The 25982-nt window shown below is 38.6% G+C and overlaps 2 protein-coding genes across 4 annotated transcripts; one reads left to right on the top strand and one right to left on the bottom strand.

Moving 5' to 3' along the window:
* Window positions 1–2173: 2173 nt before the first annotated feature.
* LOC122654155 lies at window positions 2174–9459 on the top strand. The gene is made up of 13 exons (XM_043848132.1): window positions 2174–2395; window positions 2495–2557; window positions 2691–3039; window positions 3118–3276; window positions 3986–4137; window positions 4910–5044; window positions 6473–6793; window positions 6957–7019; window positions 7154–7270; window positions 7448–7697; window positions 7805–7963; window positions 8098–8249; window positions 9291–9459. The coding sequence occupies exons 1-13, from the start codon at window positions 2196–2198 to the stop codon at window positions 9457–9459; spliced, it is 2289 nt and encodes a 762-aa protein (XP_043704067.1). The 5' UTR covers window positions 2174–2195.
* Window positions 9460–12209: 2750 nt separating this feature from the next.
* On the bottom strand, window positions 12210–25751 carry LOC122655780 (protease Do-like 9). 3 transcript variants are annotated; one of them, XM_043850105.1, is made up of 10 exons: window positions 25741–25751; window positions 23648–24281; window positions 22571–22770; window positions 22293–22473; window positions 21882–22073; window positions 20670–20902; window positions 12948–13049; window positions 12705–12755; window positions 12510–12614; window positions 12210–12432 (listed from the first exon to the last, which is right to left on the bottom strand). In XM_043850105.1, exons 2-10 carry the CDS (start codon window positions 24243–24245, stop codon window positions 12334–12336), a joined length of 1761 nt encoding a protein of 586 aa, XP_043706040.1. In that variant the 5' UTR covers window positions 24246–24281; window positions 25741–25751; the 3' UTR covers window positions 12210–12333. The 3 variants fall into 3 exon arrangements, with proteins under 3 accessions (XP_043706040.1, XP_043706041.1, XP_043706042.1); XM_043850106.1 differs by lacking the exon at window positions 25741–25751 and having other exon boundaries at window positions 23648–23723; window positions 23805–24289; XM_043850107.1 differs by lacking the exon at window positions 25741–25751 and having other exon boundaries at window positions 12343–12450; window positions 23648–24289.
* Window positions 25752–25982: the final 231 nt, after the last annotated feature.

A 25982-nucleotide genomic window follows, 5' to 3' on the forward strand; every position in this document is an offset into this window, starting at 1 on the left:
GTATTGAATATTTAAAAAAAAAAAAAAAAACACCTAACAGCAAGTAGGGCTAGCTCATTCCTTTTTTCACCTCTCCAGTGATCTGTAAATTGCAAAAGCTTAACCTCGTGGGAAAAAGTTGCCATGATGCTAGTGTGCAGTTTTTTTTTCATATGATTTTTTTTTCCTCTCTCCCCCCGCTTACTCTAAAAATGTGAATAATGATATTTTTTTCAAGACACCCCATTGGTGCGGCTTGTTACCTAGTGTGAAGAGTTTTGTTGATGTGATGAAAAATTTCACAGAAGTAGCATTATGACTCCAATAATAATGCATCTTGGAGCATATAAATTATTGAGCTGATGTTCTTCGTGCCGCAGCACAACCTGTACCAAGACACATGGGTCTGCCATTTATAGGCAGGGTTATCATTTCACCAACCCCCATATGTCTAGGCGTAACCTCGACATAGAAAACATTTGGCCTAAATTATTTTTAAGATCGATGATTGGCATAGTCGTTTTGTTTAAGTCTTTAATTGATGATCCACCAATTATGATTCCTATCCAGCCGGAATAAGCCAGATTTGATTTGTCTAGAATCTGGATTGGTCTCGGCCGATTTAACCGATGCCATTCTATTTCCTCTAATGATGGAGGAAGAGGGGTGGCAACGGGCAGCGTGACTAGCAGGTAGTGCCCGACTTTGGGTGGGCCTAAGCTTAAGATTAATAGAAACAAAACGAAGATAAGATTGTTAATCTGATTGCTATAACATCCCCTGTTTTTCTCTGTTTCATATATTGGAATCTGGGAGTCTAGGACTTAAATCGGATAAAATCGTAAATTAACTATGTTCTCGCTCTTGGCCATGAATCTATATGACTTGAGAGTAAATTCAATGCAGAGCCCAACGGAATATGGTATTTATAGTTGATCCAGTTCTACTTACTCTTTATTTATTTATTTACTTTTTACATTTCAAAATATTATGTACAAACTTTGGTTACCATATATGACTATATGAGCAACTATTTTTTTTTCTTTTTTTCTAATGGCTATATGCATAAATTGGTGAAGGGGGAACAAGCCACGTAAAAGGGTATTCTGAATTTCTGATAGTTGGATATGCAACGAATGGTGGTCAGAATTAGCCATGTGTGATATTATAGTTCTAAATTTAGTCATTTGCAAATAACCGTTAGCTCGATTAATTGGTGATTTATTGATTGAGTGCATGTCCTTGGAGGTCAAGGGATTGATTCTTCTAAATTACATATTGTGCCAAAATGACATCCTTTTCTCCCTCTCAAAGAAAGGTGAGTGGGAGACATTGGATTCGTGAAGATTCTCTTTTATTTTTTTAAACTATTCCATCATTATCTTAGTTAATCATTTGAGTCAAGTAATGTTTAAAATAAAATAAATATGGGACGTGGCAAAAAGAGAGGGTAGTTGGAGAGAAATCTTATTCAATGTCATTGGAGAGGATCAGGACTCGGACCGGTTACCTATTAAACCAATTCTCCTATACAAACAAAAAACTTATTTGATTAAAACAGTATTTAAATTTTAGGATAAATTACACGTCACCCTTTGGTTTTCAATCGAAACTCAGATCACCACATGGTTTTTAAAAAAACTCAAATCACCCTTAGTTTAAACCCAATATGACAAATTAGTTCCTACTGTTAGTTTTATGTTGTTAAGTGATGATGTCAGTCAGTTAAATAAATTTAAATTCCTAAACTACCCTTGACCAATGTTGAAGATGAAGGAAAGGTAGTATTATAAATTTAATTCTAATGTTTTAGTACAAGGGTAAAATAATCCTTTCATACCAATAACTAATAGCAGGCTGACACCGTTACTATAGACGGGTGATTTGAGTTTTTTCACATACATGGGGGTGATTCAAGTTCCGTTTGAAAATCAGGGGGTGACGTGTAATTTATCCTAAATTTTAATATATAACGTATGTAACAATCGTAGTACTATATATCCAATGGTCAATACTAAATTAAATCAATCCAACAGTTTGCAGCCAGGCTGCATGGAAACTGCACCATCCACGCAAGGCACAAGGCGCAACAGCGCAAGTGTAACCCGTTAGTGGGAATCGTCAATGTAAGCGATTCCAATTTCCCCCTATAGAATATTAGAATGGCTTAATTGCTTGAAGCAGCGGCGACATACTGGTGAGGAAGGGGAGATCAGATGAGGGAGATGGGTTTGAGGGGGTGTTTGAGGGATACAGTGCCGTTCGCTGCTATGGTTGCAGTGGAATGCACCAACGTAGGCCTCAACACTCTGAGCAAAGCTGCGATGTCGAGAGGGATGAACACTTTTGTCTTCCTCACCTATTGTTATGGACTCGCCACTCTCTTCATCCTCCCGCCTGCCTTCATCTCCCACAGGTCTTTTCTCTCTCACCTGTGAATAATTGATTAAATTTTCTCTTCATCGATCAGTTTATTTCTTGTTCTAATTGATTAATTTCTCTTTCTGGAAGGCAGAAGAGTGAATCGTCCAATCACTTTTTCGATTCTCTGTAAATTGTTACTCCTCGGTCTATTAGGGTAAACATACAAATCCTTATTCTCTGTAATTTTATTTGAATTTTAACAGAAATAAAAGAAAGAGAAATCCGTATCGCAACAAGAACAATTTGATTTTTTTTTCCCCCCCTCTTTCCCAATTTTTGGGGGACAGTTACTCGGGGCAGATCTTCTCATACACCGGCATCAGATACAGTTCTCCGACTCTCTCAGCGGCCATAAGCAACCTCGTTCCAGTTTTCACCTTTGTACTCGCCGTCATTTTCAGGATGGAAAAGCTAGAATTGAGAAGGTCAAGCAGTCAGGCAAAGTCCATAGGAGCCGTAGTCTCAATTGCAGGGGCATTCGTAGTTACTCTCTATAGGGGCCAAACCATTTTGATGACACTTTCTACCTCTCCTGATCATCACCTTCTTCTTACCACCTCACCATCTAACTGGGTCATTGGAGGGCTTTGCATCGCAACCAGTTCTATGTTGTTTGCTTTTTGGTACATATTACAGGTATATTACTCATCAACCACCGTTTCAAGAATCAGTAATGTGTTCCTTCGTTAAACTAAAGTGATTTTTTTTCTTCAGGCAACCATAGTGAAGGAGTACCCAGATGAGGTAACCGTAACCTGTATTTACTCCTTCATTGTGACCATCGAGTCTGCAATCGTTTCTCTGAGCACAGAAAGAAATCCAAGTTCATGGAGTTTAAAGCCAGGCCTGGAGTTAATTACCATCTTCTATTCAGTAAGCCTAACACCCAACTTTTTTTTTTTGGGAAAATTGCATGATTAGCTACTTTTTGGGTTTTCATTTACAAAACTGTCCACCCTATGTTATGTTTGAGTTAACAAAAATAAACAAAAACAAGTTTAGTTTTACAAAACTAGATAAAACAGTGACTCTCCTTCCTTCCTCGACAGTTCCCCTCTGAAAAAATCTCTATTTTTTTTCCTCTATTACCTGGGATAGCAGAGAATGGCGGTGGCTGGGACAAGGGTAGGGTCGTAGGAAACGGAGGACGTCTGGGCGAGAAGGCAATTACAGGGGTAAAAATATCTAAAAAAGTAAATATGGGAGGGAGAGACACTATTTTGTCCAGTTTTGTAAACCTTAACTTGTCTTTGACTATTTTTGTTAACTCAAACATAAGGTAGACAATTTTGTAAATGAAAATCCAAAAATAGCTAATCATGTAATTTTCCCTTTTTTTTTTGATCTATTTCATTTTGAGGCCCAAATTACTTCATGGGCTGCCCATTAACTCCCCCCTCCAATGCTAACCCAGCTGAGCCCAGCCCAACTAACCCAATTGTTAAATATTGACCGGTTGGTTCAGTCTGCAATGACGAGATACACACCATTAAGCTATGATATATCTACACTAGATGCCCTTAACTTTTGGGGCTGGAGTTTGTATTTAGTCTGAAATAGATCAACTGTGGATTCATCTCAGGCGGTTTTTGGGCCCACATTCAGCACGGCTATCCATACATGGTGTATTCACAAGAGGGGTCCGGTTTATGCTGCCATGTTCAGGCCATTGGGGATTGTCATTGCAGTTTTTATGGGTGTCCTCTTCCTTGGTGATACCCTTCATCTTGGAAGGTACAAAATTTTTCCATTCTATCCACTTAGTTACTCTTTCTCTACTCTTCTGTAGTTTCTTTTAAGGCTAGGTTTGATTGTCACTAAAGATAGGAAATTTCTGGTTAAAGAAACACACAAGAAAAATTATTTTATTTTTATTTTGTTGGGGGAAGGGGTGGGGGTAGAAGATCTCCTGGGCCCAAGGATTCAGTTCACAGAATTGGATCTGGTATCGGTCACAGCTGATACCGATACAAAACCAATAGGTATTTGACACTGTCGATCTGAATCCGTTGAAAATTCAAAAACAGCACATTTTTGCCCGATACTAATTGATAACCCTAATTGATACAGATACCTGAAACCATGCCTGGGCCAGTCCAGGCATCCGGACTAGAAATAGGGCCACATAGCCAAGCTAAGCTTGGTGGCAAATCACTGAATTAATCTCATTGGTTTTTGTCCCTGTTTTGGTTGGAGGGGTGTGTGCTATAGTTTTCTTCTTGGCAAAAGCTCTTCTCACCTATTGAGAAGGTAGAACCCTTTCTCCACTAACCCTATGATTAGATTCTTGAGTTATCATTACACTCCCACCCTATTGACGAAGTTGAAACTACCTTGCTCTTTAGCAATTTGACGGTATTGATGTCCATGGTGAAGGGATTCTTCTTTCACCGTGGGTGGTGGGAAACTCAGTCCTTTCTACATTATTCCGTTCCTTACATGAGGAATCCAAAATACAGCTTTAATGATCACCATTTTGTCTTTAATTTTTCTCCTTTTTTTGCAGCATGTTTGGTTCAATGATAATCATTCTTGGGTTTTATGGAGTGATGTGGGGAAAATCAGAAGAAAATAAATTGGTTGACGATGAGGGAATCAATGGTCATGTATCTTCCGCTCAAAATGAACCTCTTTTGCCCAAACAATAAGATTGAAGAAATATGGAATTAAGGGGAAAGCTTGCTTCGTGTTGTAAAATTGTGAGGACCTCACAGCTTGCTTAGCATCCCATGATTGAGTATTTGGATCTTCATTTATAGATTGTTCCCACCAGAGGATTAATAAACTAAAATCCTCGTTGAACAGCATACATTTGTTTATAGAGAGCCAACGGATGATATCAAAGAGCAGAGAAGCAGAAAGGGAAGTTGGATCTGATCCTCAAAACAATTGTTAATTAGATTGTTATATTATCTCTCTTTCTTTTTTTTTTCTTCTTTTTTTTATAAATTCTAGGATTAAATTTGATGTAATCGCAAAAAATGAAGTTACAATTCATGTTATCCTTTCTCATCCGCGAATTAGCAGCGCTTAAGCTCTCGACTGTGAATCTGCAACCCTGCTCGATGGATTAAGGCGCTAATAGGTTATCCAGTTCTAATTCAACTGCATTTCAAAATATTTTGTACATAGATTGATTTTTAGTGTTGAAGATTGAGGTTTTCTATTCAGTAGTTTGGGTTGTGGGCTGCTTTCAAAGGGCGTTAAAAGTCCATAGGACTTGAGATCAGGAAGAGATGAGGATTATTAGGATCATTGTGAATTCTTTGTAAACACAAAGGGACAATGTAAGCCTTTCTTGGACATAGGCACCTTGTAGAACAAAGTATATCTTTATGTTGTAGGGACAAATCCAAATCTCAAGGATGAGAAAGATATCGAAGAAAAGGATATGGAATTGAATACTTGGGATAGTTTGATGAGAAGGATAAGTCAATTGTTGGCTTCAATACGATTCATGCTTTCATCCAAAAAAAGGGGGTAGAGGTGTCATTTCATATGGAGAGGAGAGGTAGACTCATGGAAGTGTTGGTGTAAACCACACGCTCATACAGAGTTCTTAATGTGGGACATTGACAATAATTTTTACCAAAAAAAAAAAAGGAAGAATGTTTTTTGTGCCAGGGGCGAAGACTGTGCCTAGACCCATAGGGGTGGCTGAAATGACCATCCTGTCCCCCAAATAGCAGGCCCATGTGTCTGGCAGAAGGCTGTGCTACGGCACAGAGAACATCACTCCCAAAAAAAAATATATTGACACTCGGACAAACAAATGAGTTTATTTGTTGAATGTGGGATCCAATCATTGCTCATTAATTAGTCATCTGCCATATGCCCAAATGGAAATAAAGAAGAAAAGATCAGCATATATTTCTTTCGGGAAGCAGTTTTGTGTATCACACACTCTCATGTGTCTATCTCTCTCTTCATTAAAATAAAGGGGCAAAAATGTCTTTTCACATGGGGAGGAAAAACATAGACCAATGGGAATGCTGGCATAGGCCACACTCCCGGACGGAAAACTTCTTCCCATTTCTTTAATAATATCTATTTGCAACTTGGTAATTAGAGAAAGAAGAGATCGTCAGAGCCCATTGAAGAAAGAAACCAACCCCTGCCCTTTTATTTTCTGTCCTCCCACTTCCCAGGCAGAGAGACTCAGAAAGGGAGAGATGGTTTGGAATCTGAACATGAGACTGAATTTGAAGAAGAATGGGAGGGGAGTGATGCCATTTGCAGGGATGGTGATGGTGGAGTGCTTGGATGTGGGAATGACCACACTGAGCAAAGCAGCCATGTCGAGAGGGATGAGTCACTATGTCTTCGTCTTCTACTCCAACGCCCTCGCCACCCTCATCCTTCTCCCTCTCTCCTTCCTCCTCTTTCCCAGGTGAGCTTTCCCCCCTCCCCCTTTCTAATACAGTGTTACTACTAGTTGAATCCATCAATTCGGCTTTCTTTTCTCTTTTCCTTTTTGATATAAAAAGTAAAACAAAACAGTATGAACTAACATCGTCGTCTACTCCTTCAATTTCGTCTCTTGTAATTTGCAGGTCAAATAGGCCTCCTCTTACCTTCTCTCTCATCTGTAGATTCTTCCTCCTAGGGCTTGTTGGGTTTGTATACAATCGCCTTCTGAACAACTTTTCCTTTTGAATCTGCTGTGAATTTTGTTATTCCTTAATTCTTTTGAGAAACAAATTAAACTTTAGATCCATGGGAGAAGTTACTTTTATTAATTATTTTGCAGGATAACCCTGATGCAGAACTGTGTTTTCACTGGCATAAACTTGAGTTCCCCTACTCTTGGCTCTGCTTTGAGCAACTTGGTCCCGGCTTTTACCTTCATTCTTGCAGTTATTTGCAGGTTAATTCACCCCCTTCAATGCTCCAAATTCATGTCTTTGTCTTCACTTTTGTTAAAATACTGTATCTTGTTTGTTTTGACTTTTATCATCTAGCATCAAATGCACAATTTATTAGCACAAACATACAGATTTGGGAGAAATAAGAAAGGATTTTGTGATTTTCTGTTTTGTTAAAGAGTTGAAAAGGTGGATTTTAGAAGCTCAGGTAGCCAATTGAGAATATTGGGTTCCGTAGTATCAATCTCAGGAGCATTGGTAGTAATACTCAACAAGGGCCCTTCCATTGGAACAACACAGTCATCCCCTCCTTCTCACAACATTCCTGCTTCCTCCAATACCAATTACTTGGTGGCGAGCAATTGGGTCCTTGGGGGTTTATTCTTGGGAGCTGCATCTTTCTCTATCTCGATATGGCACACACTTCAGGTACTGCAACTCCAATACTGAAAATTAATTAAGGAATAGAAGGCTTTCATCTTAATCTTATTGGTGGGTAATGATCAATAATACCCAATCTTGGTTTTCTACTACAGGCAGCAACTCTGAAGAAATACCCAGTAGAGATGATCGTAGTGTCCTTCAATAGCTTTTTTGGAACCATTCAATGTGCAATAGTTGCTTTGATCTTGGAAAGAAACCCAACTGCTTGGACTCTAAAACCTGATTTGGAGCTCCTTTCCATTTTCTACTCGGTAAGAAAAAACAAAACAATGATGCCCTAAGTTTAAAACCCATTCTTTTCTGTTTTTTTTTTTTTTGAAGTAATCCAAGACTAAAAGTCGTCATTCGTTCTCTGATCTGTGTTCTTATCGATCGGTACTTGCAGGCTGTGATTGGAAGTGTGGTGACTCCTTGTGTACTGACTTGGTGCATACACGAGAAGGGCCCTGTGTTTGTTGCCATGTTTAAGCCTCTGGGGATTGCCATCGCTGCATTGATGGGTTCCATGTTCCTCGGTGATACTCTCTATCTCGGAAGGTGCAGACTCTATTATTTTCTCTGTTTTATGTTTTGTTTTTGCCTTTTGAATTAGTATAGATATTACTCAAGGCCGTGTTTGGATACCACGGTCAATGAAAATGATTTATTTACCCCCAAAAAAAAAAACGAAAATGATTTGGTTGCATTTTGCATAATCATTTGAGAAATGATTGCCTCAATGCCTCACCTGAGTAACCCAACAAAAATGGAGAAGTTTTCCTTCACCGCATGGTAAAGGTTCAGCCACCATTATAAGGGTGTACAAATCCTTGTAGGGTTTTAGTATATTTTCCAAAATACATTCTTGATACTCTCTCGCGCAAGCATCTAAAGTTCCTCGGTGAATAGATCACCGTGGTTTTAAGGAAGACCATCCAAAAACATATTCATTAATTGAATTTACTTAGATATCCTTAGATGTATTTTAATTTTTCATGTGATTCGATTTAGGTGAGTTAACAACCGACTGGAGATGTGATCACTTATTCTAAGGGTATTTTTGTAATAATTTTTATCCACCTTGTGTTTACGAAGGGAGTTGTCTGAGTTAGCAGAATAGGAGAGTACACTAATGAGGAGCGATGAAATGATTTCGTAAGTAAAAAGCTAGAGATGCGATATTGTTTCATATGAAAATGAGAGGATGGTAACCTTGTGGTTGGCTCAAGAACCTTTTCCTATTTAAAAAATACCCTTAGACCCAAATAAAATAATTTCATTACATGTGGTTTCTAAACGCAGTATAGGACTGCTATTAGTATGTAACTCGTGGGATATATTATAATATCATTACCGAGGGCAGACTGATATATTTATTTAAGAATTAAAAAAAAAAAAGAATCTTTATCTTGAAAATCTAAAAATGATTGCATTATTTTATAATATTTGGTTAACACGTACTCTTCCCAAGCACTTTATTTTTATTGATTTTAGGAGTACAATAGTAGATGGTATAGTAACAATTTTATTTTTATATATTTTATAGAATAAAGAAATTTTATTATTATTTTATATAATTGTTTGTGTGTATATATGCAGCGTTGTTGGAGCAATAATAATTGTTATAGGATTTCACGGCGTGATATGGGGACAATCAAAGGAAGAAAAAAGGATTACAAAAGCAGAAGATGATGATGATGCTGGAATTGAGAGCTCGGTGGTATCTATTGAGAAGGCTCCTCTCTTGCAAAAATACAGAGAAGTATAAGAAAAGGGAAGTAGTGTTCTATCTACGAGTGTGGCCTTCACTAATGCTCCCATGTGTTTATCTCTATTCTCGTCAAAATAGGAGACAAAGGTGTCCTTCTATATGAAAAAGAGAGAGATACATTCGTGGAAGTGCTGGCGTAACTCACACTCCCGAACAAGAAATTTTTTTCCCATAAAAAAAAAACAACACGCTAGCATCGATTTTCCCATGCAAAAAACTCTAGCACCCCATTTAAAGCGTCTTACAATCCCTGTTATTATGATGGGTTTTTCGTAATAACCCCCAACCCCCGAAATTGTCTCCCCATTGAAAGTTTTAGTACTTTGTACATCTTTTAGGTGATCCTAATCCATATTCTAATCTAAAGGCCACTCTCACAGGATTAAGGATTCCAGCCTAACAAGTACACATATACTTGGGTGTCTTCTTATTTAATTTTATTAAAATTTATTTTTTTAAGTGTTTGTATAAAACAAAACAGGCATTATTTTGACACATGTTTAAATTTTGAGTAGAATTAGTATTTCTTTGCATGCATGGGTGGAAAAAGGTTTTACCTGGGAACAATGAAGAAAAAAAAATCTACCTTCTTCTAAGGGTATCAATCTTGGACTAGAACTGAGAATCGGTCGAAATCAATCTACTAGGAATAAAAAATAACCCACCTAATAGTTTATTAGTCTGATTTCGGATTCAGTAATTAAGTTATTGATCTCCCAACGGTTCTAAAACCAATATACTAACTAGAAATTGTGGGATAGGAACCAATGGACCCGAAACAAATCCACATCCTTACTATATATATTATATAATTCTTAAGACTGAAAGTCATGAGAACTAAGATCAAGACCTTTATTTTTCAGTCTTTCAATTTTGATTGATACCTCTTGTCTCATATACTTTCCAAGGATTTGACTGTTAATTTAAATGTCCATTTGGGAATGCTAACTTAATAACATGGCTTAAAACAATTCTCATAATGGTGGTGCTCTTACCAGCATCCCTCCAGCTTTCCATACCTTTTTGGTATTGAACGCATTGTGTAGTTACAACCCTTCAAATTATGTTTGAGCCTCTGTAAAAATCGAACCCACCCCATATTGGCATTTTTATCACAAAAAAAAAAAAAGAAGATAAATTACACGTCACCCCTAGTTTTCAAACGAAACTCAAATCACCCCTTGGTTTTTGAAAAAACTCAAATCACCCTCTGATTTAGACCCCAATATGGCAAATTAGTTTCTACCGTTAGTTTTATACTATTAAGTGATGATATTAGTCAATTAAATAAATTTAAATTCCTAAACTACCCTTGATCAATGTTGAAGATGAAAGACGGGTAGTATTGTAAATTTAATTCTAATGTTCTAGTACAAGAGTAAAATAGTCCTTTCACACCAAAAACTAACAACATACTAATATCGTTACTGAAGAGAGGATGATTTAAGTTTTTTCAAAAACCAAGGGGTAATCTGAGTTTCATTTGAAAACCAGGGAATGATGTGTAATTTATCCCAAAAAAATTATATACTGCCATTTCCCCTTGGTTTCAACAATTCATTTCCATTCAATCATTTTTTAAAAAGCACTGTTTTTTGTTGATTTTTAGACCTATAGGTTTCCACTTGGTCTGTTTAAGCTGAAACTTTGACATGAATGTAGAAGACCTTGGGAGCTACCTATCCACAACTTTTCTGCTTCATACAACACGTGGCTGATTTTAAGCTGTCCAGGGAGCCTCCCTACGTGGCCCGTCTAGGGAAACCTCTCCCATATTGGTAAAACTAGAAAATAATTAAACATAAGACCGAGTTTCCAGATGGTGTAGAAGGGTATCACTTTATAGTGGGGTATTAGAGGAATAATAATGCCTTTAGAATAATGGTTGTACGGATCTTTATCAGTTCCATTTCTCTGCCCGATTCATTTCCCCAAATCCCTCTAATAAGAGAGTGGAAATAACCACCCTACCCCTGCCCGGGTGGGTTCCACCCCTCTCCTATTAGGACTTAGAGAACTGAACCAAGCAGGAAATGGAACAGAGAATTTTCTGTGGTTGTACCTTATTCTACTGGTGATGGAAAACTTTTGCCTTTTCACTTATATGCTTGATAAGGAACCTTAACCTAATTGCCCCAAATGCAATGCGAGAGCAAAAGCTAGAATAGATTAACTCAAGATCGCAACTACATCAGGGTTCTAGTTAGCTTGAAACACATGGAACCGGTCCAAATTACTTAAATTGGTATTTTGTTGATACTTGACAGCAATTAGAACATCCCCTCCGTTGGCACCCCTCTCCCACAGCCTCTCTCCTGCGTACCCCCCCCCACCCTCCCCTCTACTGTGAGCCACCTCCCCCACAAGCTACAACCCACTCCCCTCTCCCCCCCTCAGAAGACCGAAGAGCATGCTAGTGTGCATACATTTCAGTATCTCCCATCCTCTTTACAAAAGAATACAATAAAAATCCAAAGCAAAGTGATAGAAATACAATACAGAAACTCTGCATTTTTTGAACTTGAGAATTTGAATAAAATGGCTGAATAAACTTTCCTACTAAAATCAACATTTCCTATTGTATGGTCCGCTGGATACATATTGCTAGATAAAATCAACCCTATACTAAAGTTCTTTCATCAAAAACATTATACTAAATGTCATACAAAACATTATACTAAATTTCATACAGAACATTATACTAAAACATTAATGTGTCAGGAGCATTATTACCCAACATTAGCTCATAATTTTACCTTCTTATTTTGACTAATTCCAAGATTCTACCAGCCGAGAGCTACTGAGTACTATATTCTCCAATTGGTGGTTCTACAAAAGAACGATTCCAAGCACCTTCACCACTCTGCTAGATCATGTCTTGAGATCATCAGACATTGCTGATGGTATGCAGTGCGTTGCGAGAATATCCAGTGTCGCTGCCTTGGCAGTCCTTGTCTGGAGGACCACTATCTGCAGTCAGGAAGAACTCTAAGTAAGGGAAAGGACGGAGGGAGAGAGGAAAGGGAAGGGGGGTTAAGTTGAGGAACCTGCTGGTACTCCAGATCAAACTTCAAAAATTCATCTTCACAGTTCTCCACCATGCCGGCCAAGCTCTTCAGATTCTTGACAGGTTTCCCATTGAAAGCAATAACCTAGACAAACAAGGGATGTTTTCATTAACTGAGAGGGAGCAAGTAAATAAGCTATATAATCAGCAGTTTGTCTCCAGAGCATGTTCGAACCTGAGTATTGACAATGTCCTCGTACCCAATATTGACATCAGCCACAAGCACCTAAAAAATAAATTCCAGAAAAGAAAATTCAAATACAATTCATGCTAAACAACACAGTTCTAATATAATGCACTATGACAACTAATTAAAGGTTGGTCAAACACAAAGGAGAGGGAGTGTCTGCATGCATGGGTGTGTCTGGAGCTTGGGGGGGTGGGGGAAGGGACTGGAGGAAGGGGAAAAGGGATCAACCTGAGAAACCACCGCAAGCTGTTCATCTTCAGATTGCGCCATTGCATGCAAGTGTTTGTCCAATAGTTTCACTGGTGCATCATATTCATAATCCTTCCCATACTGGCACATGAGTGGTAGAGAAGGTTAGGACAAAGTATTAGTTTGAAACTAATCCAACTCACAACCAAATACCTCAACACACAGCAAGTATTTCTAGGCTAAAAAGAGAAACAGGACTACATATTCAAGAAACAGCTTTGAGTAACTCCTCTAATATTTCCTCCTTTTATCGTTTAACAATAGTGCCATTTTATTCAAGAGGGAGAAAAAAGGACAGAGCCTGCCATTTGCAACCAAAAACAGAGAAGAAACATTACAAACAAAAACCAAAATACAAAAGTATATCATGCCATCACTGGGAAACCAACCACATAAAACCCAGAAACTTTGACAACAAAACACAAAAGGCCCAAAATATCCATACCACTGCAACAAAAAGTTCCACCATCTATGAAACTTGCTACACTTCCCTACTGAGACAAACATAACATTACAAACCAGGACCTGTGCAGAATTAGATGAAGAAGAAGAACTAAAGAGAAGAGAGATGAAACCAGGACTTTGGTGCACTAGAACAAGATGGAGTGAATGGCCTCTATCGTGGACTAGCTATTTCCTTTGTATCAACCAATAACCAACTCTTACGGAAACCTACTAAGAGTTCAAGTCTAATTAAAATAGAAAGCAATAACTACCTAAGTCTAATTACAATAGGAAATAATTAAAGAGACATAACAAGCTAATAACAAGTGAAACAGGATCAGTGATTTTGGCTTTGATGATGGGAATGGAAGCCGATGCCGGGTGAGAATGGCAGGCTTTCTCACAGGCAGTGTTTGGTATGCATTCTTGGAATGCATTCTAAGTTGATTTCGCATTCTCGGATGATAAAAAAAAAGTAGTTTTTATTGCCCAAGAATGCGAAATCAACCTAGAATGCATAAAAAACACAGCAACAGATCGCCGGATCGCTGGAGAAGAAAGACGTGAGATGGAAGAGACCAAGTCACATAATTACTTCAGTGATCACATGACCACTAATTACATAAAAATAAAACTAAGTAAGGAATCCCGTATGCAACCTAATTACCCATATTTTAGGCCCATAAAAGTGACCTATTACATAGAAATCTCATGGGATCAAAGGCCCAACATGTATAGAACTCAACCCTAGACTTATTCCTAATAAAACTAGCCTATTTCGGTGATGAATCTGCATCAACTCCATCCAGCTTGAAAATTTTGTCCTCTAATTTTGCAGTGATGAGAGGTAAACATCATCTGAATAACCTTTGCCATAGATCGGGTGTTGCTGGCAGCACTATGTCTTGCATGTTCATCCATGCTCTGATACCACATATGTAGTCCTAGATTGGTAGGAGACCAACTAGAAACCAATAACCAGGATTTGCTATGAACGAAGTAATTTGGCTAGGTCAAAATAGGTGAAATTGGGATATTAGGGTTAGGGTTTGATGGTAGGGTTAGGTCAAGTTGATGTAGGGGAGTCTATCAGTGAATGTTACGTTAAGTTTTAATGGTTGGAAGTGTGCTGGAATGAATTGGCAGCAGGTTACGTTTAGGGTTTTGGATTTTTGAAAAGAAGAAGACGAGGGAATCTAGGGTTTAGGATGGTCACCTAGGGCTGATACCTGGATTAAGTTTCCCTTACAGTGAGAGGAGAGTTCGATCCAAAAAAAGGAGGGATTTTGTGGGCTGGTTTGGTCTGGGCAGAAATTTAGGTAATGGGAAAATTGAAAACAAAATGGGGAAATCTTAGGGTTTGGACTATGAGAGAATTTGAAGAAGAATTGGTAGGGGATGGGGATAATTCAAACTCACTGTTGTTGCAGAATTTCCTTGGCAGAATCTTGTTTGATTATAGATCTTGAATAAAAATCAAACTTGAATTGAACTTGAAAATAGATTTTCAAAGAACCACCCGGGCTTCACACTGCAAGGTGTCGATCATCAAACACCAATCCCACCAACGAACCACCCAGGCTTCCCATCGCAAGGTGTCAATCGGATCAAACACCGATCCCACTAGCCTTGATCAAACACAAGACAAAAATCTGCAATAGAGAAGAAGAGCAGCAAAAACTTTTCATTAATATCAAAATTCGTGTTCAATACTTGTCCCCCTTACAACTTTATATAAAAGACTCAAAAATACTCCTACACTAAAAAGGAAAAGCCTAACCCAATCCTTAACCTATTAGGTAACTTAAACTGATTAGGAAATTGAAATATTGAAGGAAATAGACTCAAAACATGGCTGGACTTATAGAGTCCAAATCCAACCCAACTTAAATAGTCACACGACCACTTAACCAAGTCACATGATCACTTAAGTAATCACATGACCAATAATTACATAAAAATAAAACTAAGGAATCCCATATACAACTTAATTACTCATATATTGAAGGAAATAGAATCAAAACATGGCTGGACTTATGGAGTCCAAATCTAGCCCAACTTAAATAGTCACACGACCACTTAACCAAGTCACATGATCACTTAAGTAATCACATGACCATTAATTACATAAAAATAAAACTAAGGAATCCCGTATGCAACTTAATTACTCATATTTTAAGCCCATAAAAGTGACCTATTACATAAAAACCCATGGGATCAAAGGCCATTTATGAATGTTTTGCTTCAACTAACGGTTTCAACTTAACGGACCGGGGTTACTTGTAAGCCCCACCATAGTCCAGGGAGGTCCACATAATTGTTCAAACAATGGGGGGTTGCTTGTAATTGGACCAACTACAGGTAAGGTCCATGTAAGTTACTCTAAATAATTTCAGTGAACCATGTGACGACTAGTCTACCAACTAAAATAATCAACTGTACATGGCATAATGCAACTGACAGGGTATTAGTAAGGTGAGCTATTTGCCTGGGCAACTCTTTCAAAAAAATCCAACTCCAGGCATATGCAAAAGATTTCCTGCAGCAATGTTTTGAAAGCTGGATGATGGGAAAAGGGTAAGGCTACAACCCAAACCCCATGGTAGGATCGAATACACTGAAGGACAGCAGGTTACACCCTTAAAGAACAGCAGCAATAGGGTTTCTGATAGGGCTGAAAATTTGGTCAACAGTAAGGATGTCGACACTAGTGTATGGACTCAAAGTATAGACACAATCCAAGGGTTAGATTGATCCCTACCACGGATTAGAAACTAGACCCCTAATGTCTAGGTCAAACACTGCCAACTTAACACCAACAGTAGGTAACGTGTAGTTGTGTACAATAATAAGCCCTTAAAAACTCAGTTACATCTGATGGCCAGAACTGAAATTACAGAAGAAAAAAAACCCAAAATATCAACTGATCAGCATCATGGATGGGCCTCAAACTCCCATTGAGTGGAGGGTCTATTGCGTTCAATAACACTTCAGAATCTCAGCCACAGATGATGGCTAGATTGAGAATAAAGACTCTTGGTCAAAATTAGAAACTAAAGCACAGTTTTAGCAAGCTTACTGGCCTAAGAGTTCCAGGCAATGGATGAACTTAAACTCACTGTCGAAGGGAGCCTATGATATGGACATAACAATACCAGAAAGTTGGCCTTAAATTGATGGACAGATGATAAGATATTGCAATCTGAAGTTTTCTGCCAGAAAAGCCTTCAAACAAAGATGCCACAGCTAGTATTGGAATCGTCTAACACTTGATCTCTTAGAAAACTCGATGGACCATCCCTTGGAGCATCAATGGCACATCAATAGCCTTCAAAAGTTGTCTCGGTTGTCTCCAACAGTTTATCACAATTGCAGGATAGAAAATGTTATTTTACAAACTGAAAAGGAGAAAAATAGAGGGAGATATGACCAAGGCCTCTCACCAATGGTGTTGGTCAGTCTCTCACTGAACTTGATCTCACACCATAGCTGAATCTCACAGCACACAAGCAAAAGCTTCATTTTTTCAAAACTCAAATCGTGGTGTCTGGTGTAGACAGCCCCTCTTTTATTGATAGCAGAAAATGGATCCCCCCTTGCATGGGAAAGGAGATCTCCTTTAAAATGAAATCTAATCAATTAGAAACTATCCTAATATGGTTCCATACTCCCAGTTACATAAAAATAGAAACTAGCTAAAAGAAAAATATGTTCTGTACTCTGTAGTTATCTACCAAAATAGAAACAAAACAAAAAAAATTAGCAACTACTATTACAAAAAACCTATATCAAAAATAGAAACTAAATAAAGCTATTAAAGTCCCCCCACACATGGATTGTCTAGCATAATAGTGGGCCTCAATCTAGCCCAAAGTGGACCAATAGCTGGCCCAAAGGCCTTGGTTGGCTGGCTGGATAGGCCAGGCTCGATGGGCTGACTGGAGAGGCTGGTTCTTCCTCCTCTTCAAGCTCCATTGACTTGCATCACTGGACCCGAGCAGGGCAAACCGGTCGGACCATCATCTGACCACATTCTCAGGCCAGTCTTGTTATTGAACCAAAGTAGTCTGGAAAACCAAACAAAAGTGTGTTGAAGCATTCAAAGTTCACAGTAATGTTCGAACTGGATGATTGAACTGTTCAGTCCGGGTTAGAAAATGGTAATAATTCTATAGCTCACTCTCGAATCTTATATTTTCTAAAAGGAAGATACTGTTGACTTCTTGATTTTATTACCCAAAAAAAAAAGACGACTTGATTTTAACTGGTCCTTTAATTGATGGGGAATAACTAGCTCTGGAATCTTCTATTTTCTAAAAGGATTATACTGTTGACTTCTTGATTTTAACTGGTCATTTAATTGATGGAGAATAACTAGCTCCCTTTTTGGTATTAATTAGCTCCTTTTTAGAGGGAATATAATTTTGACTTCTTAGTAGGCTATCAATAAATTCCTTTATTGATGGATTGTAGTTTCAATTTTGAAAACTCTCTTTTCTTAACCTTCTTAAATTATCTATACATTTATAAATAAAGAATTGGTAGGTACTCTAGGGTTATCTAAAAACTTAGAATGCTAGTTGTCTTTGCAAAAAAAAAGAAATACACCTCTGAAATAGTTGGCTATAATTAGCATGGATAACATATATACAATACTATTGACCCTGGGTTGAACCATGGTCAATCCAGTTTGACCCAACCGTAGGATGTGTTTAATTCTATGCTTAGGTCGGTGTTTAGAACAATGGTGTGCAGTTCACCAACCTCCAGGCCAAAAATGCATTGATTTGATTAAGAACGCCTTAAAGCCACCTCAGATGAACTTGAGAACTCCACACCAAGTTAACTAAGAAAGAAGTAAGTGGCATACCACTAAGAGCCTAATCAATAAACAGAGACTGCAAAGAGCTTTTCTTACGCCATCTCCTACCTTCTTCGTTTTAATTGATTTTCGCCCTATCTAGCCAAAAAAACTTACAAAAGAAATTGACAAAGCGTCAATATCCCCACATTTCCATCATCTATGAAGGGGCTATAGTGTACACTCTAGACACACCCAACAAACTACACCAGAAAAAGCACTGGTTGGGTTGCTGCAAAAAGACTTTTTAAGGTAACCTTTTAAGGTAGTAACGTAATATAATGGCATCATACACTGCAGCAGCACTGGGGTGCTATCCCCCTTTAGATGTTTAAAAACATCTTCCAGATCATCCATACTACTTCCAGTTTATTAGTGCAATAGTTACTGGTGACAACTGCTGCCCCAACCCCACCGCTTGTCCCATAATAGTAGAAAATATTCTTCTCTATAGCTCCTGGATTATTCCCCATCCCACAGAAGCTATTTTCCCAATAGGGTTTCACTTGTTAGCCCGAAATTGATGATACAAACTGCATCCCCTAATCCACAGAGTATATATTTATTGATATTCTCAATTTCTCTAACCTCTAAATAGCTAACATTTGATGTGAGATCTTTTTCGATCAGATCTATCCAAATGGTTGCCTCCCATATGCATATCACCTTCCAAGTTCCAATGGAAGCTGAGAAGTGCGAAAGAGGTAGACGATGATCTAGCTAAGCAACGTGCTGTAAGAACTAGATTGTGTTTAGGAGATGCTTAGCCTTTTTTATGGTTTAGGGTGATGGGTGTACGCAGTTCACACCTATGTGACGCCGGGATCTGAGTAGTTGTTAAGGATAGGATAAGTATGCCACCTCGTATAAATGTATATACGTGTACGTGTACTACCTAGCCTTGTACTATGTTCCGTATTTGACACCCTTTGTACTGCATAGCTTCATTATAAATAAGAAAGGCCTCTGTCAGATACTCACATTAGACAAGCCAAATCATTCTCTAATTCTCACTTCTCAATTTGGTATCAGAGCCCAATACTTAGGGTATTTTTTTTGAGGCCACCACCAAAAGAGTTCGGCCCCACACACTAGAGGCTTCAGCCTCCCACGGCTGAGCATGGTCGATTGAAACATGCCACCAAGACCTGACCCCACTTACCCGCTGACTCCCATATGACCCCACCATCTTCCGTCTAGACTGCAGGACCCAGCGTCCTCTTTCTTGGCCTCATGCCCTTGCACCTGACCCTACCAGCTCCTGCTACGCCCTCTAGGCCTCCGCCTGGCCCTGGCAGTTCCTGTTACGCCCTTCAAGCCTCCGCCTGGCCTGGTTGCATTCCATCAAGCCCTCTGCGGCTTACCGACAGGCCTTTCAGGCCTTCTGCCGCTTACCGCCAGGCCCTACAGGCCTCCCGCAATCACTGCCACCCCTCACCTGGCTCCCCACGATTACTGCCAGCCTCCGCCTTGGCCCCTGCTGCTTCCCTGGCCACCTGCCTTGGCCCCTGCCAGCCCTCACCTTTTTGTTGTTGTTGTATTATCATTAGCTTGTACCTTATTCTCTTTTTATCAATAAATTATTATTAAAAAAAAAAAAACATGATGCTAAACAGGAATACAAGGAGAGAACATTAGTAGGTAGATTGGAATGTCAATAGGAAAACATTATTTCCCTTCAAGAATATTATCTTCGCCCATAAGACTAATTGACATCCCAACCATTTGTCCGTTTTAGCTTACAATCAATCTTAGAAATAGTATTCACCCAAAAAAAATTAAAAATAAGAGTAATGCATCCTCCCTATCCACATTGCATAAATCCCCGAGGTACCAAAATCTTCATATAGAGTCCACCTATTTAGCTAATAAGGACCCCAATTACAACTGGTCTGCCAGAGCTCCTTGGCTGAGGTATAAAATCAATGTCATCACCTTCCTCATTTGATATCTCAGGCGAAAAATTTTAACTTCCACATCGTAAAATCAACATCTCAGGAAAGATCCTGCAGACCATCCCAATGGTAACTTTTTCTAGAACCTTCTGTGCACAAATTCTTTACTTCACTTACAGAAAAGAAATTTTCACTATATTTATAGAGACATATCCTCCCAAAAAAGGTACAGCCTTTTGCATATCAGCACAACACTTTTACTCACATGAAATACAACACCTACCATACTTACCCCACCCCACCCCCCAAAAAAAAATGTCTACTGAGATAAAGATATCAATTGATCAAATTAAACAGTTTATGAGTTAATAAAATCACCCCATGAAACTGAAAATTTTGCAAATAAGCTAAAATTTACTTAAAGATTATAAATTCATTTATGCGATACAGAATAAATAAACGTGGAACAAGAACAATGTTAAAAATTAAAATAACTCACACCTCAGACCGTAGATATGGAACGGATACAGTTGTAAAGACAAATCCAGCAATAATATAATAGGAAGGAGGTTTTCCCTTGATGTGTGCTTGGATAAGCCTTTTGTGAGTTGCCAGTTTGATACTGAATTCAAGAATTTCTGAATTGCGGAGAACTTTCACTACAGCATTCTCTCCAGTGTATTTTTGAGAAACAAGATAACTAAAACCAATGCGCTCTCCATGTCTAAAAGCAACTGGAATATCACAAAGCAAGAAAGAAGAATTAGTTACAAGATGAATGGACAGCAGGGCTTGGAAACATCACCCCCTTCTTTTTTTAATGCATTTGTTATGACCGGAATCAATCAATACCAATAGAATGCAAGCCATGAAACTCAACTAAATCACAGCTAATATCCAGTCCGTACAAAGAAGCCCCACACTCCACGATGTTATTGAATACTCTTAAATGAAAGAAAAACCAAAGGAACTAGAGCTTCTTTCCCTTCTTCACAAATAACTCAAAACAGGGGAAAGAACCCATACTAATTTGACAGAATTTAAATATTAACAAATTAAGAGACCTAATTACTTATTTATTATTGGGGGGAGGGTTTCCTACAAGGGCAGTGTAAGAAGGAATCTTCATGTTACACCAATGAGGGTCTTGAGAATGGTATCATTCATATGGGGTCCACATGGGGCTCACATGGTCAGAATAAGAGTGGGCCCCACTGACTATTATGCGAGAAGGGTATATTGGAATCTACACAAGGCGGCGCATTCTTCCTTTTCCCTTATTATTGTGGAGTGAATTGTAAAAAGTTATCAGAAAAGGAAACAGCAGCTTCACAGGCATGTGTTCAAGACCTTATAATTTTTCTTGTACAACCCCCCAATAAGATTTTTACCATTTTCTAGAGAAGAAAAACTAAAAGGCCATGGTATAGCAATGTAGAAGTAGTGGTCCGATGTTCCTTAGACCTTGTTTGCCAGTAACCTACAACATACTTCGGTGAGGAGCACCAGTGTTAACTAGTTCAAGTCAGATGCCAAAGCTGGAACAAGTTGAAGTTACAGAAGAAATGCGAGACATTCCGCTATGGAAGAAGAGAGGAAAAGCAAACCCTACAGGTTACCGTTACATAAAAAAAGCAACACAGCCCAAATCACCCAAAATAGCGTAGATTGGCAAAACAGAAAAACATAAGTTAATAAGCATAAATGTCAAACCTGTTCCATCATTAGCAATATCAATTCCGTCAAAGCTGAGTAATATGTCGGATGGCTTCAAAACCTGAGATTCTGGAGCAGTAGGTTCAATTCTTCTGATGCGAACGCCCTTCTGGTCCGGTTTCATCCCCATTGCCATTCGCAAATCTGGATTTTCCATCTTTTGCCACTCAACTCCAAGAATTGGAAACCCTGGCAGGTACCAGATAGCATTGAGAGTTCATGAAAGAAAGGAATGGGGTTCTCATTGCTCCAACAAAAGGAATGGTTACTTCCTTCCCACTAAGGTTGACATTGAAATTATGAGGTAAGATATATAAACGCAGCAGTAAATTTTGATGCATAAAACTATATAAGCGCCATTAAAGAAATCAAATTAAGAAGAGCAACCAGAATGATACCTCCGCATACCTGTATATCCTCCATTCCTCTCATAGTCCTGAATGAAGTGCATAATGACAGGGGTTGGTATGACATAACCTATATTCTCCGCATCTTCATGTTTAAGGGACTGAAATGCAATACCCACACATTTGCCCTTGTCATTGAAAGCAGGTCCACCAGAATTTCCCGAGTTTATGGCAGCATCTATCTGTTAAATACGACTCACAGATGAGACACTTCAGGACACAATTTCAACAAGCTGGCACAAAAGGCAAAATGAGGAGGTATAAAGCCGTTAATGCAACCTGCAATCCCAAAAGCTCAGTGGACCCATGAACATATGACAAGATTTCTATGCGTGACACCACACCACTTGTCACGGAAATTGTGTCTCCTCCTATTGGGTAGCCCACAACAGTGACAGCATCTTGGAGTGCAGGCAAGGACCCAAATTCCACAGGTGAAACGCCTTCCCAAAACTCATCGTCATTTACTGTCAGCATTGCTGCAGTGGGACCAGATAAATAAACTAAACCAATTCTATAATCTATGTCAATGCTAAAAAAGTTGGGGACACTGGAAAGAAAGGTCACTTAAAAATAAGATACATATCAAGAATGTTGAACCTATATGTCCAAAACATTGTAGAACTCATGATAAATCTGAACCATTGGATATATAACTAGACAAAGACTCATATCCGTGTGTCTTCTTTTTATTCTCTCTGATTCTCTTATCTGAAGACCTAGAATGGAAGTTAACGAGGAAAAATCCTGGATTTTAAATACTATATTGCTACTACATTTGCTTATTGTTTTTATAGAAACGAGGTACCATGGTTCGTCATCCATTATAACTAATTATAAATAAAGAGAAGTAATAAAATTAAGTGATTTTGTCATGAAAACATTGAACAAATTAATTTAAGGAAGAGAACATATATAAGTATAAAAACTGTTAGCTTTGCAAGCTTGTTCATTAAAAAAAAAAACACTGATGACTTGATGAGTTTAGCAAACTTGTGCATTAAAACATTATTGTTTGCTTAACAGTTCAATCAAACATAGAAGTGATTAGGAGATATAGTCAGGGAACATCATATTTAAATTTCATGTCGCTTTCCAAAGAATATAAGGAAATATGTTAATTATTTGTAAGAGAATCTAATCACTCTAAATTATCAAATCAGACTTTAGAAAATATCACACAATAAACTAATTGGTTGCCCATGAAAATAATATTAATCGTAGTCATAAGATGCAATATCCAATTAAAATTCTAATACCCTAGAGCACAGAAAGTTCACACTAGCCATAAAGCTGCATATCGTGTTTGAGAAAAGTGAGCAACTAAGAAAGGTGGAGCAAAATGATCGTTCTTACCAATATCACACTCCGTTCCAATTGCTAGCACAGTGGCCAAGTACTTGGTATCGGAGCCGCGTTTCTTGAGCTTAACTTGTGTATAATGCTCCACGGAGTGAGCATTCGTCAGAACCCTCCGTTCACCAATAATGAAACCACTACTACCGGAACTATACTGTCGCTTCCGCTGCCAGGGAAGAGAAAAATTGGGCTCTGTATGAACACAAAACACCTTAACGACGGCATCCATGGATGGAACCACCTTGGCAACATTTTCCCACCTGGGCGGTGGCTCAATAACACAATGCCTAACGACGTCGCCGGAGACCGACACGGTAGGTACACAGTCGCCTTTGTTTTCGGCGGCACGAGAAGTCCTCCTGGTAGGACAAGCGACGACAGAGGTTTCAGCATTGTCGGAGTGCTTTGCAGCTTTTCGACCCCGACCACCACGTCCCTTGTCAGCGGCGGGAGGATCGGGGTCAACGAATTCGACGTTGCTAACGGAGAAAACGTTGTCCATGGCGTTAGAGGAAGTAGTGCCTGAATTGTTCGTCTGTGCTTCGGCTGCTGGTTGCTTCGGTTTTCGGCCTCGTTTCCTCTTCGAATCTCCCATCCGATACTCTATTTATTAGGTTTTCTTCTTCTTCTTCTCAGTTTCTGAAGACTTCGCGTCTACTCTCTCCTCTTCGAGAGAAACCTGAAACCGAAACCGAACGAATAAGAAGACACGCAGCGAACGAATACGAAGACACGCAGCGTTGTCCAGAGAGACCCTATGCGCCAAAGAATCCGTACAATGTTATTCTCAATCCATTACATTCAACATTTGGAAAACATGGCCCAGAAAGGGCAAAAACGACAACTAATTATTGTTTATCGATAAGGTAACTCAAGCCCCGTCACACTCCGCGTAAGGGCAAATGCTCAATGCTTGTTCCATCCAGCGCTATTTAACATATAGAATAATATATTTAAAAAATAAATAAAATTAAAATAGATGTCGAACACTGACTGTACGTGTAGGTTAAAAATCAAGAAACCACATCTTTTACATTTAATTTTTATCGTCCTTTGGACATCTTGATTTCATGATTCTCATGGGCTTTGAACTTCTATGATCTATATGTACGTCGTAGGCCTTTACTTCACTCCCTCTACCCAAAAGGTGTGGGTTCCTCGTACCATTAAAGAAATTGTTTTTGTAAGGTGATATAATGACCCAAACTGGTTGAAATTTCATGTTTTTCTTTTTAATGTTTTAGCATCTAATTAACCTCAAGTCTCTTATTTACATGTCAAGTTTTTATCCAAACAAATGGTAAAATAGAGCATCCAAAAAAAATTCAAAAGCCTAAGAGAGTGCATTGTAATATTATAGGCGTACATTTGCATAAATGAAGATGCATATCAATACGTAGAAAGGTTTTAAAATTTGACATGCGACTAATCTCGCACATGTCCTCTCTATCCAACGGTGAAATAGCTACATCATTAGTCCATGTAAAATAATAAGACTGAATCATTTAGGGAAACATTCCTAAATGCCCCCATGTTAAGTAGTTTCACCCTTAAGAGAAATGGTAATATTTAACGGGAAAAATCCTATTGAATAGCTTAACTATTATTTATTAAGAAAAATTAATTCTCATGTCTAACATATTGAGAGGGCATGAGAATAAACCCTATTCTGATGTCATGAGATTTTTGTTCTTTTTATTATATCATTTCTCTATCACTATATTTGCATATTCTCTTATATTTCTAATAAGATGGTTTTTTATTTTTGTTCAGGACTATGGCCTACACCATCATTCCCGGGCTGTATCTCACTCTTACTGCATAGGGGTTAGAGACGTCGTTTCATAGGGAGATGAGAGAGATAGACATAGGGGCCTAAAATAGGCCACACTCTTGGATAGGAAACATTTTCTCATTTTTAATATGGTCGGGGGATCACTACCAAAATGCATGGCCCTTGTGCCCAAACACAGGGAGGGTAAAATGATCACCCCATCCTCATGAGCCCACCCCAGTTGGATGCTTGTGCGCACGCTTCCATTGGCTTTGCACTGATGCAAGGCCAGTGCAGGGCCACAAGACTTGACAACCTTCTTTTTCCCTTAATGATTTATTATTTCTTTTGAGATAAAATAATTTTTACTCCTAGACAAAACATTTTCCTAATTTTAATTAGGGCTTACTAGAATGCGTTGCCCCTACGCTATTGCAAGGGGCAATGGGAGCTCATGTATGAGCATCCAAGGGGAGGGGTAGGGTGTTCATTCCCCTGCCCCATGTGACAGGGCTTAGGGGACTTTGCCAGGCAATTTTCTTTTTTCCTTTTAATTGT

This window comes from Telopea speciosissima, chromosome 3 (genome assembly GCF_018873765.1).
Source record: "Telopea speciosissima isolate NSW1024214 ecotype Mountain lineage chromosome 3, Tspe_v1, whole genome shotgun sequence".
Classification (NCBI taxonomy): domain Eukaryota; kingdom Viridiplantae; phylum Streptophyta; class Magnoliopsida; order Proteales; family Proteaceae; genus Telopea; species Telopea speciosissima.